We start from the raw sequence: 14,217 nt of genomic DNA, 5'->3' as shown, positions 1-14,217 counted from the left end.
GGTTCAGAAAAGTGTCTCCCAGTACCGGACACTATTGCATCATGTTCAAATATGATCAAGTTCCTGTTACATGAGTAAGGTCATCATTTAGTATAGTATAGAAATATTTTTCACATGCTCCAAGTTGTAGATAATAAAATGTGTTAGTGTTAGTAGAGCTTATTTGACTCTTCAGCTAAATTCTATCTGAATTGAAGTAAGTTGAACAAAACAGATGTAAAAAATGGCTATTTGATCACATGAAAAGTCTCACTGTCCGGACCCAGTGGACAGCTATACGTATACAGAAAATGGTGTTGCAGCACAGCTTCATTATGTATGTAACAAATCATGTTCGTTATTTAACATATGGCTAATACTATCTCGACATAATCAGAATGCATTCGATTGGTTTTATTATTGTTGATTCAAAACTTTTTTTTTGGCATTTTTGTTCAATATCAAATTTTGAATAAATTTTACAACATGAGGATTTGATATTCTATCCAGGTAAAGGACTTTATTGTTGATTCAAAACTTTTTTTTTGGCATTTTTGTTCAATATCAAATTTTGAATAAATTTTACAACATGAGGATTTGATATTCTATCCAGGTAAAGGACTTTATAACAGCTTTCTTTTGTACTACATAAGATGGTGCAAGGAACCTCTGCAAGTGTCGTTTTGAGAAGTGTCCGGTACTGGGAGATGTTCGGCGCTGGGGTGTGTTTTCTTATAGGAAATATATCTCACAAATCTAATTAAATGAAAAAGCATTTAGTCCTAAAATTAAACTACATAAAAGGTGTCTTCTAAATTTGTTCGTGATATTTTCACGTATTTTTACACTCGTGCTGGATTTGAAGCCAACTTTCGAAGACTGTAGGCTAGATTTATAACATGTGAATAATGTTGTTGACTTATTAAAACCTGATTGAAACAGTTTCATATCTCAAGCAAAACTTTGCAAGTTTGAAAATAGTATTCTGAGTCCAAAATAGGTTAATTTTTCATAGAATCAAACATATTCGGAACATATTATCTTTTTTTAGTTCTATATTTTATATACATTTCGTCTTACCTACCGTTTGTTCCTTTGGTTCCAACCCTCCATACTTCTTCTTCTTCTTATTGGCATTACATCCCCACTCTGGGACAGAGCCGCCTCGCAGCTTAGTGTTCACTTAAGCACTTCCACAGTTATTAACTGCGAGGTTTCTAGGCCAAGTTACCATTTTTGCATTCGTATATCATGAGGCTACCACGATGACACTTTTATGCCCAGGGAAGTCAAGACAATTTCCAATCCGAAATTGCCTAGACCGGCACCGGGAATCGAACCCAGCCACCCTCAGCATGGTCTTGCGTTGTAGCCGCGCATCTTACCGCACGGCTAAGAAGGGCCCCCAACCCTCCATACATTACCGTTCATTGGTGTAAACTCGAGAAAATGTCTATAATTCTCACAAGAATCAATGGTTGCTAGACCTCTCCGTCCGTGTTGCTTGCCAACGCAGCAGAGTTCTACGTTCCTCGGTTATGTTTTGTTTGGAAATGTGTAAGAAACCAGGAAAAACCGGACAATCCACTACTATCAACATCGCAAATAAAACGGATCTGGCAAACTGGATAAGAAAGATGGCTGAAGGGCTTTCGATGGCCAGGTGCATACGTCGAGGCCGCTTGCCGCACTTTATTTTTGCTTCGATCATGTTGCACAAAGTTGTCATAAAAGATCATGTTGCTTTAGAAGAAGAGATTTAAGGAGAAAAATCAGAAGGGTTGTGTACAAGACACAACCGTAAGGTTCATCGCTGCGATTAACCTTTCTGCCGTCACTAAGCGATTGTGTTTTGTACTTTGAAGAAATTTCATCTCGGATCAGCTTTCTTTTGTATGAAAGATGGTCTGGTAAAGAATCGATTTATTTTCAATAAAGCGCCATCTCAATCACAAACAGCGACAGAGCCAAATCAGAATCTTGAGAGAAAATTTCTCTTGACTTTTCTACTGATGTGATCCATGCGAATTAGTTTTTGCAGCCTCTCTTTCTGATACACGCTCGTAATTCTGCTGCGGATGGCAACTTTCTGACATCGACAACCGATTAATTTGAAACAAAATTGGTCTCGGCTCAACCTTTCCTTGTATGGAATGTTGGTCCTGAAAAGAACCGATTGATAGCCAGTAATGCGCCTTTTGAAGCACTAACAGCAACCAATAGTTTGAATTTGCAAGAAAATTGTGGCTTGAGAGCTGCTACCACTGACGATTGCCAATCGATGGTACTTCAGATGCCAGCTTTGCAGAAATGTTGCCACAACTGCCACAGTCGCCATCACAGCAAAACAGCTTTCCGATAGTCCTAATGTTGCGAGAAAATTTCATTTGTTAAGGCTTGCTAATATTTTTATCAAATTTTAAAATTAAGTTTTAGTTGTGAATAAAATAGATTCGAATTATGAAACCAGAACATAATAAGATAATTGCTCCACGCTTCTATTGCTGCCAAGAGCTCATCCGAACTCGTCCGAACTCCAGAGTTATACTAGTCTTAAGAAAAAGTTAGATTTTCAGTGTTATTTGTTTGTAGCACATAGGAATCGCCACGAAGTCCATAATTTCATTATGTATTATGACGGATGATGGCATACTAATGCTAAAATATATGATCCAACCAGTTATACTTAAAACTGCTGATGTTTGGTGTTTTTTTTTTGATAGATCACCAATTTCAAATACATGCCATATACCCCTAATCAAGTTACCCATATTTTTCTTTTGAAATCCTTATTCAGATTGCTATTAGAAATCAAGGTGGGTGTGGTCCTTGATTTCAATCTAGGATAACAATCACAAAAGCATGAGGATTGCTACTCCTGGCCACGCCCATCTGCAACTTGGGAGGGGAAGGAAGTGTTGATGTAGCACTTACTTAATAAGAGGCCCCCGACTCAGCGACACCCTCATAAGTACCACGGAGTTGAATATTGCGAAAGGTATTCGCTGGGTCAGGATTTGCCTGTAGCTGACAATGTGATCATGGTACATCGTATACCGTACCACACCACGCAAAGGTGTCTACCCAGCGTTACGGGGTACGACGCGGTGTAGTCAACAGGAACATAATTTTGCAAGGAATGCGAACTTATTCATGTGGTTCAAAATAAAATCTACCATATCGACAGAATTTTATAAAGATAAAGATGGGAGCATCAACGGACCAAGTATTTACTGTACGACAAATCCTTCAAAAATGTCGTGAATACAAGGTCCCAACGCACCATCTCGAAATCGATGTACTTCAAGGCGGAGTACGACAGTTTGGCCGCGTAGAGCCATGGAAAATTATGGACGAACCCAACTTCTCTGGGAATCTTAGCAGATTTACCAAACTGGGTGAAGTTCGTTCAAATCGCGCCGGAGACTAAGACTACACACCAAAATCTTAAATCGCCTTTCAGCAAAATGCTTTGCTGAAAATCAATCAGCAATTTTGAAGCTTACTGAAAGTCAGTAATTTGATTTGTCCTAACTGAAAATCAGCATACTTCTTCAGATTACTGATCGCTCAGCATTTCCCATCGACTTGACAGTTCCTTAGCTTGAATAGAAGAGAAGCATATTTTTAGTTAGAGCAGGAGGTTCTAATTGTTGTTTTTAATGTGTGTTATTTAATGAAACACTGAATTCCCCTCAATCCAAAATGAAACTGGTAAGTATTTTAATTTATAAGTCATATTTGCTTAAGATTAATATCGAATAATTGTTCGGAAAATTATACATATTTTCAGCCTATCCACTCGCAGAGGACGTCCAGCGCTCGGGCCATTTCAATCACACAGGTCTGATGCATGTATTGTGTATGTTTATCATAATAATTTTGATTTTTTTATGTTTTCTTTTGGAAATAAATATGAAAAATAAAAATCAATTTGTTAGTGTTTTGAATCGAAAAACAAATTCAAATATTTTGATGAATTTTATCAGCATAATGCTGTCAAATCCTGCAACGGTCGAACCAACTGAATTTTCAGCAAATTTTTCGAATTTGCTGATTATCCAGTAAATAGTTGTCAAATGACATGTCAGTTCACCTTGCTGAAATTTTCAGTAATTTCTATTTGCTGAAATAATTGCTGATCGTTCAGCTCGGCAAAATTCAGCAAAATTTTGCTGATTTTCGGCGAAAAAAATTTGGTGTGTATGTGATGGACTTTTGTTCCTGTTGTTCAACATTGCGCTAGAATGTGTCATACGGAGAGCAGGGTTTAACAGCCGCGGTACGATTTTCAACAAATCCAGTCAATTTATTTGTTTCGCGGATGACATGGACATTGTCGGACGTACATTTGCAAAGGTGGGAGAACTGTACACCTGCCTGAAACGTGAAGCAACAAAAGTGAATGTATCGAAGACATTGCTTGTGGGTGGAAGCGAACGCGACAGGGCCGCTTGGGAAGCAGTGTTACGATAGACGGGGATACCTTCAAGGTGGTCGATGAATTCGTCTAACTTGGATCTTTGTTAACGGCTGATAACAATGTTAGTCGTGAAATATGAAGGCGCATCATCTGTGGGGCATACTACGGGCCCCAGAAGAAACTGCGGTTAAAAAAGATCCACACTCGCACCAAATGTATTATGTTGTAACGTTTTGTCAATTAAATAATTGTTTTGCGCATCTTTAATTATGTGTCAAGATTTGTTCATCATGACACACTGTGAATCGCGCATCTAAATGTAATACATTCGCTACAATACGTTGTATCAAGCCTTCTCACACAAAGCGAACGATCTGTACTCAGCGAATGTATATAAGAAGCCTCCTTGCATCGAACCGGGGCTCTGTTCACTTTAGTCGATGGGCAAAAATCGACCCTAAATAAGCAGCGCAGATAAAAGACAGGACACCGTCTTCGACCACAGGTCGTACAGACTGAACACTTAACACCTAGACAACGGACAGGACACATAACTCCCAGTGGACCGGTGGAAAAATTTTCGATCACGAAAAGTTTTCTCCTTACCGATGCGGGAATCGAACCCACGCTCCATAACCCGTGCGTCTAGACGATTGACGTCTCTAACCGCACGACCACGAAGCCCACAACATCCAACTATCTCCGGGATAGCAGCTTGGACGATATGCAATCGTGGTGGTGTCCAATAAGTCGGCAAAGGATGAACCACGAGCTCGCCTAGCTCTATGTCGAACCCAGCATCTAGAAGGTAGGTAAAGCCGGAAGGGTACGATTGTCAGGGCATGATTCAAGAATGCAGGACAGCAACCCTCATGATGGTGTTCGCTTTTTTTTTTACAAATCCATAGGGACTTCCTCACGGAATCCAAAACTAAATGTACTTGCGTTATCAAGGGCACAAAAACTCAATACGAAAGCAACGCACAATTCTCATTTTTATTACTTCAGCTTTGCTGCGTCGCAGCATGCGTGGAATAATAAAAATGACAGTTGTGCGTGGCTTTCGTTTTGAATGGGGTGCCCTTGAAAACGCTTTCAGTTTTGGATTCCGTGAGGATTGTCTTTTAACAAGCATTTTTACACAATCTAATTTTTAGCTTAGCTTTTTTTTTGTTGGGACTCTATTACCACTGTAATCAGTATTCAGATCTATTGTGACTGAATCTATATCTATTTCGTTGAAAGACATCCCGTCGAAAGGACACTACGTCGAATAGACATTTGGTCGAATGGGCATTTAGTCGAAATTAGATTTTAGCATGAAGAATCATCGTACATCGAATAATTTTTGGTCGAAAGTGGATTTTCGAATGAACAATATTGGTACATAGGTACATGCAAATTACCTCAAGATGTGGTTTTTAGCTTCTTGTTATAGGGTATTTGGATGCATAGTAGAGCTATCACCTTCTATCGCCAGGACTAAAAATGGATGAAGACATGTTTCTTCCATAAAAGCACTGCCGGACAGTGGGAGATAGAATGGAAACACATACAAAAAATGTCCCTTCGACTTAACGTCCTTTTGACGAAATGTCCAAAGCCGACTACGATGAAGCATTGGCAAAAAAACATTATTGGTATCATTGATTTTTGAGCTTGTGCCGAACAATAGAATAGAGGGTAGTTTACCATTAGTACTTAATATTTTGCTTTTTTTGTAGGTTTTCAAACACCAGGGTCTCTAGAAGCTTTAGTTTGCTCAGGTATTCGTTTCTTTCGCTGCTGATTGAACTTCCTCACGTCCACTGAATTCTTCTAATCAATTCCTATTCAAAATGAACCAAAAATTTATTGACGAATTTCATTTTACTAAATTAACTATTACCGACAGAAGTTCACTGTCAACTGTTCGACTAAATTTCCATTCGGATAAATGTCCTTTCGACTAAATGTCCTTCCGACTCAATGTTCTTTCGACTAAATTTCCATTCGACCAAAAGACCCTTTGACCAAATGTCCTTTCGACTAAATGTCATTCGACGAAATATCATTCGACGTACTGTCCCAAAGCCAAAGCTTAATACTGTATTGATAAATCACTATGGGTGTGATCACCGCATTCACAGGCATTTTTCCCATTCAGGAATAGCATTTTGAATGAAATGTATTACTTCAATGGGCGAGATAGCCCATATTTCCCAGGGTTCAAGAATATCCTTGTCAAGAAATTTAAGCCGTTTGTTAAAAATTGCAGCACAGTTGCATTATGAGTGTTCAGAGCTTAACGAATCTGTGTCAAAAGGTCGAAGGTCAAAAGGTCGAAGGACAAAAGGTCGAAAGGACAAAAGGTCGAAGGGTCAAAAGGTCGATTGGACAAAAGGTCGAAGGGTCAAAAGGTCGAATGTGTATCATAACGTCAAAGGTCAAAAGGTCGAAGGACAAAAGGTCGAAAGGACAAAAAGACAAGGAATGAGTAGCGAAAAGAGAGACGTAAGAAAAGTGTAATGAGCATAGGTAAATGAGAAGTGAAAAGTGAGAAGTGAGGATTGGTAAGTGAGAAATGAGAAGTGAGAAGTGAGAAGTGAGTAGTGGAAAGTGAAAAGTGAATAGTGAGTAGTGAGAAGTGAATAGTGAGTAGTAAGTGAGAAATGCGTAGTGAGAAATGAAAAGTAAAAAGGAAGAAATGAGAAGTAGAAAGTGACAAGTGAGAAATGTGATATAAGGAGAGATAAAAATTAGAAGTGGAAAGGTAGAAAGAAGGACGGTAAGAAAAAGGAAAGAAGAATGAAGAAGAAAAAAGAACAAAAAGGAAGAAAGAAGAAGGAAGATGGAAGAAGAAAAAAAGAAGGACGAAGGAAGAAAGAAGAAGGAGGGAAGACACAAGGGTGCAAAACAAAGAAAGAAGCAAGTAACAGTGAATGGAAAAATAGAAAAGAAAATAGAAAGGGGAAATAGAAAGAAATAAGTAAGAAAGAATGAAGAAAAAAGGAAAAAAAGAAAAAAAGAAGAAAGGAAGAAGAAAGGAAGAAAAAAGAAGGATGAAAAGAAGAAGGAAAAAAGAAGGGATAAAGAAGCATGAAAGAAGAAAAAAGGAAGAAAGAAGCAAAAAATAATGAATGAATGAAGAAGGGAAGAAGAAGGAAGAAATAAAAATACAAGCAGAAAGAAAGGAAACAAGAAGGAAGAAAGAAAGAAGCGAGAAAGAATGAAGAAAGAGAGAAGAAAGAAAGAAGAAAGATGGAAGAAAAGAGAAAAAATAAGGAAAAACAGGGAAGGACGAAAGAAAGATGGAGGAAATAAAAAACAAAAAAGGGAGAATTAAGGAAGTACAAAGGAAGAAAAAAGGAAGAAAGAAGAAAGGAAGAAGGAAAGAAGAAGGAAGAAATAAGGAAAAAAGAAGGGAGAAAGAAGGAAGAAAAAAGAAAGAAAGAGGAAAAAAGAAGGAAAGAAGAAGAAAGAAGGAAAAAGGAAGGAAGGAAGAGAGACGGAAGAAAGAAAGGAGGCGAAAAGAGTGAAGAAAGAAAGAAGAAAGAAGAAAGAAAAATTGTTTCCTGAAAAACTGGAAAAAGAAAGAAATAAGGGAGGAAGAAGGAAGAAAGAGAGAAGAAATAAGATAGAAAGGAGGGAATAAAGAAAAATGAATACAGAAAGAAGGAAAAAAGGAAGAATGAATAAAAACAGAGAAAAGATAGAAAAAAGAAGAAAGAAATAAGAAAGGGAGAATGTGGAAAGAAGCGAATAATGAAAAAATGAAAAAAAGAAATGAACGAAGTAAGGAAATAAGGAAGATGGAATATGGAAGGAAGAAAGTAGTAAGAAAGAAGAAAAAAGGAAGAAGAATGAAAGGAAAGAAGCATATGAAGTAAGAAGGAAGAAGGAAAAAAACAAGAAAGAAAATAGAGGGTAAAAGAAAGACAAAATAATAAAGAAGGAAAAAAATGGTCTATCTTGATTTCAACCTTTTGACGCAGTTTTTTTTTGTTGCGACCTTTTGTCCCTTCGACCTTTTGACCCTTCGACCTTTTGTCCTTTCGACCTTTTGACCTTCGACCTTTTGTTCTTCGACCTTCGACCTTTAGCTTAGTTTAGCTTCGACTGATTATTTATACATATATATATTAGAGTGGGGCGTCATGGTATTTTTGTTTAAATGAATAGTTTTTCGAAACCATTCTGGCTCCCAAAAAACTGTGCAAAATTTACGCTCGATTGGTTGCATCCTCGCTTTCCGCATCGCGTTTAAAGTTTGTATGGGAAAACGTATATTTTCGTATTTTTACTTTTAGAGGTTTCAGTTTTTCGTAAAGTAAGTAGCACATTGCGTTAAAGTACCAAAAAGATTCAGACAAATGTTGATCTCACTTGAGTGGATGAAGTTCGTGTTTTTTCATACAACTGTGCCCCACTCTAATATATATTGTTGCAACTCCGTCATTGACGGGGCCAACGGTATGTGGGGGCCCCAAAATGTACAAAAAAGGTTGGTTTTGGTACATAAGATTTGTGGGGGCTCGGGGCCACGCCCCCCCGGCCCTGATAACTGTGGAAGTGCTTAATGAACATTAAGCTGTGAGGCGGCTCTGTCCCAGTGTGGGGATGTAATGCCAATAAGAAGAAGAAGAAGATTTATGACAATCACGATAGTACTGGTTCTGCGTCCAATATTAAACACTAGCAAACGCGCACTAAACTTTCTCTTTCCAATCAACTTACTCAGAACCTCCACCTTCACGATCCCGCGATCGTTTTGCAACCAATACTAAACACGAACAAACGCGTACTTATTATTACAAAATATATTTTATATTCGAGAAATTGTTCGGTTCAAAAGACATAGGGGAACGGTTCGGCATTTCATCTCATGGCTCCCATTTCCATTCCATCACAAACAAAGCAATGAAACAGAATTTGATTTTTTTTTATTTTTGTGATTTTTTTCAGCAGTGAGAACATATGCTAGCAAAAAGAAGCAACGAGATTGGTGCTGTATTTCTCTGTTTTGTGATGAGATGAATATATGTGCAGTGAGACGGAAAACGGAACAGTTCCTCTACGACTTACCTTTTCACTAAGACGAGTACAGTGTATCTGTATGAGAGCTTGAGGGAATGTTTTCAAAACCATCTAACTCTTCTTCTTCTGTGTTCAAATTATGGCCCTACGTTATTTGACTTGACTTTGTCTCGTGTCATTACTCGTTATAGGTCCTCGTTTTTCTTTCAAGTAAATTTTTGTTCATGCAGTTATTCTCAAACGTTTCGATCGCAACAAGAAAAATTCAGTCCTGGAGAGTTATGTCCAGTTCATTCATTATTAGGTTAATCAATCCATTTGTATTGTATCAATCCCTCTTGCTTCAGAACGTCAAGCAGATGTGTCAGAAAAATCTGGAGTGAATCGCTTAAACCGGCCATCTGCTTGCTAAAATCGATTTTGCAATCAACTATGATTCTGCGTCTATTTTATCTTCCAGAAATAGCATTCATGACGAATATTTATCCACAATTACAAAATATGTAGATCTACTGAAGCACCTGGGCACGTGCATGGACCCGAACAATAGATCCTATTCAGATATTCAAATTATTTCACAAATGGCTTGGATAATGAACGATCAATGGCCAATAATATATAACAATATCAATGACCCGAATTCGTTGCAAAATTTACTTGTGCAAATTTTGCACTTGCTCACACATATTTCCCAAAAAAAAAATGTTTGTTTTGAGTCTACCGTGTTCCTCAATAATACTAAATTGTTGATACCGTCCAGGGTCAGTTGAGGATAAATTGCGGCTTCGCGTAGGCTCCTTTATCCTAAATCTGTTGGAAAATGTACTTTACTATTCCCCTCTTGTTTGTCATTTGTTCGAGTTTCGTAGGAGTGCATGGAGGTCTTTTCGATCTTTTCAGCACGAACACGGATTATAACATGGCATTTGCCATGGATTCCATCTTCGGAATTGTGATCAACACAACGGAATTCTGGATCAATGGCAACAACACAGATCCCGTCGAAGTAAATGTTAAATTAATGTGTGGTAATCGGTAAGTCGTACGAAAAACACAATTTTGGAAGAAATATTTAACATTTTCGGTGTTTTAGAAACAATGCCGCCCTATCGAGAACCTTTATCAATGATGATAATCTGAAAGCAAAGATTGATACATCGAAACCGATTGTCTTCGTCACACATGGTTGGTTGGACAACGGGAACCGCGTATGGATGAAGGAAATCAAGGATGATTACTTGAAATATTTCGACACAAACATCTGCATCGTAGATTGGGGAAACTTGGCTATCATTGGTTACATGATTGCGGTGAAGAATACCTTCATCGTTGGTCAATACCTAGCAGACTTCATTACGTACCTCAACAAGCAGGGAATCCCGCTAAGTAAAGTAACGCTGGTGGGTCACAGTCTGGGCGCACAAATTAGTGGACACATTGGGCGTAACTTGGGCGGTCAAGTGAGCGCAATCTACGGTTTGGACCCAGCGGGACCGCTCTTCACGATGCCTTTCGACGTGGGAACGGCGAAGCGGTTGGACAGCTCAGATGCCAAATATGTACAAACAATTGTCACGTCCAAGTGCTTCACCGGTGTGTGTGCGGGAGATGGACATGAAAATTTCTACCCCTCCGGAGGTTGGGTACCTCAGCCGAACTGCGCCTTACCTTTGTTCTCTAACTCGGAGAGCCCGGAACTGGTCAGCTGCAGTCATTCACATTCGATTACGTTATTCCGGATGGCGCTCAATCCGAGCAATGTTTTCACGGGTAAAGCTTGCATTGATTATTTCTCGTATTATGCGGCGTTGTGCCTGTTTAGTGCTTCCACTAAAATGGGAGTCTATTCGAGCCGCATTGGGGGCAATTTCTATGTGAAAACTACGGCGTTTTCACCGTATACGTGAAAAATTTAATCGAAGTGATGAGTGGAATCATATAATGTACATTTTTAGGGAACAGATTGAAATAAATTCAAATTATACAATATTTCTTTTAAAAACCCTGATTAATCTAACTAGTGGTAATAGTGCCAATAACAAATGTGCCAATGAAAAAATCGGTTAAGAACAATCACGACAGAGTCCAAATAGGACTGCCACAATGGCCATCCTAGCCCTCGATTCGGATTTTCTTCGCTCAAATGTAGGCGATTAGCACATCTGAAATCCATTTTTTTTTGTGTATGCTGCAAGTGAGCAAAAGTAAAAAACTGCTGTTTGCTGTTGTCTGTCGTTTGCTTTTGGAGTTGAGTGCTCCGGAAAGCGCATTGTAGTTTTGAAATTGAATCCCAACGCGATTCATCAAGGATACGTGTCAAAAAAGTGAGCTATTTTTTGCGCACTGACATATATACACCGACATTATCTCAATTCGTCGAGCTGAATGGATTGGTATGTGCCATTATGGGTCTATGGGCCTTTTTAAAAGGTTGTTGGAGCGAACATTTAGCTTTTCGGTATACGTGAAAGGCAAACATTAATTTGAATAAAAAAGACTCGGCAATTTATAAGTTCGAACATGAAATAATCTCAATAACAACAAGTCATGATCCTGATAGTAAAATATAAAATTTTGGATTATCGAAAACATGAACTAAAAAGATTAAATATAATTAAGTACATACAAGTTTATGGATCAAAATATACTTTACATACTTTTACATACTTTTACTTTACATACTTTTTCAACATCAGCAACACACTTTTGAACCTACATAACATCAAACGTGCGTACACGCTCATTACCATCGTCACAGGGCTGAACGGGTATTCAATCCAACCAAAGGAAAACATCTCAGTGCTACCGAGAATCCTTTCCAGATATCAGTTTCTCGCAAAGACCTTGGTATCGTAATTTTTATTTCTCTATTTCTCAGTTTCCACTCTACATTATCCCGTTGAAAGGATTTCACTTGCCATGGAAGACTCCAGCAATGTTGAAGGATTAATTTCGTGCTAAATGTTCACGGTAAACAACACAGGCTTGGAATCAACGTCATCGAGTCGGGCAGTTTCCACACGGGAGACCGTTCGCTTCCACTTTTGCTTTGGTCTGGTTTAGTTTGGGTTTGGTCGCACCCTCCCATACTCATCGTGTGTTGTGTGCGGTTGTGCCTTCACGGATCACGCGCTTTGCTGTTGTGTAATGAGTTTTTAAGAAGTTTGTGATGTGGGGAAAGTTTTCTCGGTAATTATGGGATGTTCTTTCTCCGGCTTGCTTTTTACGGTCGGCTGCAGAAGCATGTGGGGGTCGAATGGTAGTTTGTGGTTTTGTTGGCCGGTTCGTTAGGATGGTTTGATCACTCCTCGGACAGTCGACATATTGATACTGGCAGCAAAATATGCGGAATCGGAAAAAAGTTTTTTGAATAGGATGATGGTACTATTCAAAGATGAGATATTTGGGACAGTTGACTCTCATTTGTAGTAATTGCAGAAAAGTCTTGATACGTTTTGCTCTTACTTGCAAAAATGGAAAATTTCCCCGAATGCTTCTAGACTTAGCTTATAATTTCCCACATAAGCCGAGAACTTCTTATTTGAAACCTTCTAGCGGTCATATTGTCACTATGAATGAGGTTCAAATTAATTGGTCTAGCGAAGCTACACATTCAGGACTTCTGCTAGATCGAAAATAAACTTTCAAAAACCACACTGACGGCATTGAAGCCAAATGTAACAAATATATTAAGCAGGGTTTGCAGAAATCGCTCTCAATAGATAACGAACAACGATAAAAGAGGGGCAAAAATATCTTCGAATCATAACAAGCCATGAAAACAAAACTATCGCACTTGTAGGGTAAGACGGTATAATGCGCCCCACCTGGCCAAAACGCCCCCGTTTGATTTCTAGAAAACTATAACTAATTAAGGGTCAAAATCAGTTGGTACCCATAAATATTTGTAAACCCATCATACTATGTGAATTTGGAAATATTTTTTGTATTACACAATAAGAATAATAGCGAAATACAAAAAATTACAGTTTTGATGTAACTTTTCATATTTGTTTGCTCAACATTCTGGAGCGACTCTAACATACTGTCCGCAAAACTTGCACTGGAACACTCAGTTGGGCAACAAAATAACTTTTCTCAGTGGTTAATATGATATGAAATTGCTTCCATCTTCAAAAATGTAACGATTTTCGAAAACATGTTTCACTGGCCAAAACGCCCCAGTGTAGGCAGGACGATATGCCCTTACCAACTGAACACAAGCGCAGCGAGCCTGCAGTAGTTGCTTCCAAATTGTATGGAAAATATTGAAATGTAATTCACACCTGCTTAAATGGACCTATGTTGGATTTTTAATGTCAAGCGCATAAGGATTTGTAACCTTTTTATTATGGGATTGATAAAATACTAATGAAGGGCTATGAAACGTCTTTGGTTAAGGTGGGGCGTATTGCCCAGGCACTTCTTGAAATTCATTTTTTCACGACTTTTCAAAAAAGATTCATTACGTGTTATCTGTAATATTTTTGTATGACTACTCATGGGCAATGCATTTGCGACTTCCTGGACTACCAAATAACACAAAGTTTGCATAAATTGCGTTGAAAAGTAAAAAGTTATCAAGGAGTTGCCTTAGGGGGGGCATATTATACCGTCTTACCCTATATAAGTTGGAAACAAATTGATTCGGATAAACGGCCCCCACCGAGATGGTTTGATAAAACGCGTTGTTCTCGTCCATTTATGTTGGGAAACTTTTTTTTCGCGCAGCTGTGTAAAACAAGTTGAAATGCATAATCAGAACCGGTGCCCCCGCAATTGGGGCTTATTAAAAGAAA

At 38.4% G+C, this 14,217-nt stretch overlaps 2 protein-coding genes across 4 annotated transcripts in view; one reads left to right on the top strand and one right to left on the bottom strand.

Moving 5' to 3' along the window:
• The window catches only part of LOC134211072 (cell adhesion molecule Dscam2), a 531,807-nt gene that overhangs the window by 222,646 nt on the left and 294,944 nt on the right, over nucleotides 1-14,217 (bottom strand). The gene's annotated exons all lie outside the window — the stretch shown is intronic.
• LOC134215365 (lipase member I-like) lies at nucleotides 10,239-11,325 on the top strand. Its single transcript, XM_062694574.1, has 2 exons — nucleotides 10,239-10,453; nucleotides 10,512-11,325. The coding sequence occupies exons 1-2, from the start codon at nucleotides 10,239-10,241 to the stop codon at nucleotides 11,323-11,325; spliced, it is 1,029 nt and encodes a 342-aa protein (XP_062550558.1).

This window comes from Armigeres subalbatus, chromosome 2, assembly GCF_024139115.2.
Source record: "Armigeres subalbatus isolate Guangzhou_Male chromosome 2, GZ_Asu_2, whole genome shotgun sequence".
Classification (NCBI taxonomy): domain Eukaryota; kingdom Metazoa; phylum Arthropoda; class Insecta; order Diptera; family Culicidae; genus Armigeres; species Armigeres subalbatus.
This window is presented reverse-complemented; position numbering and strand designations above follow the sequence as displayed.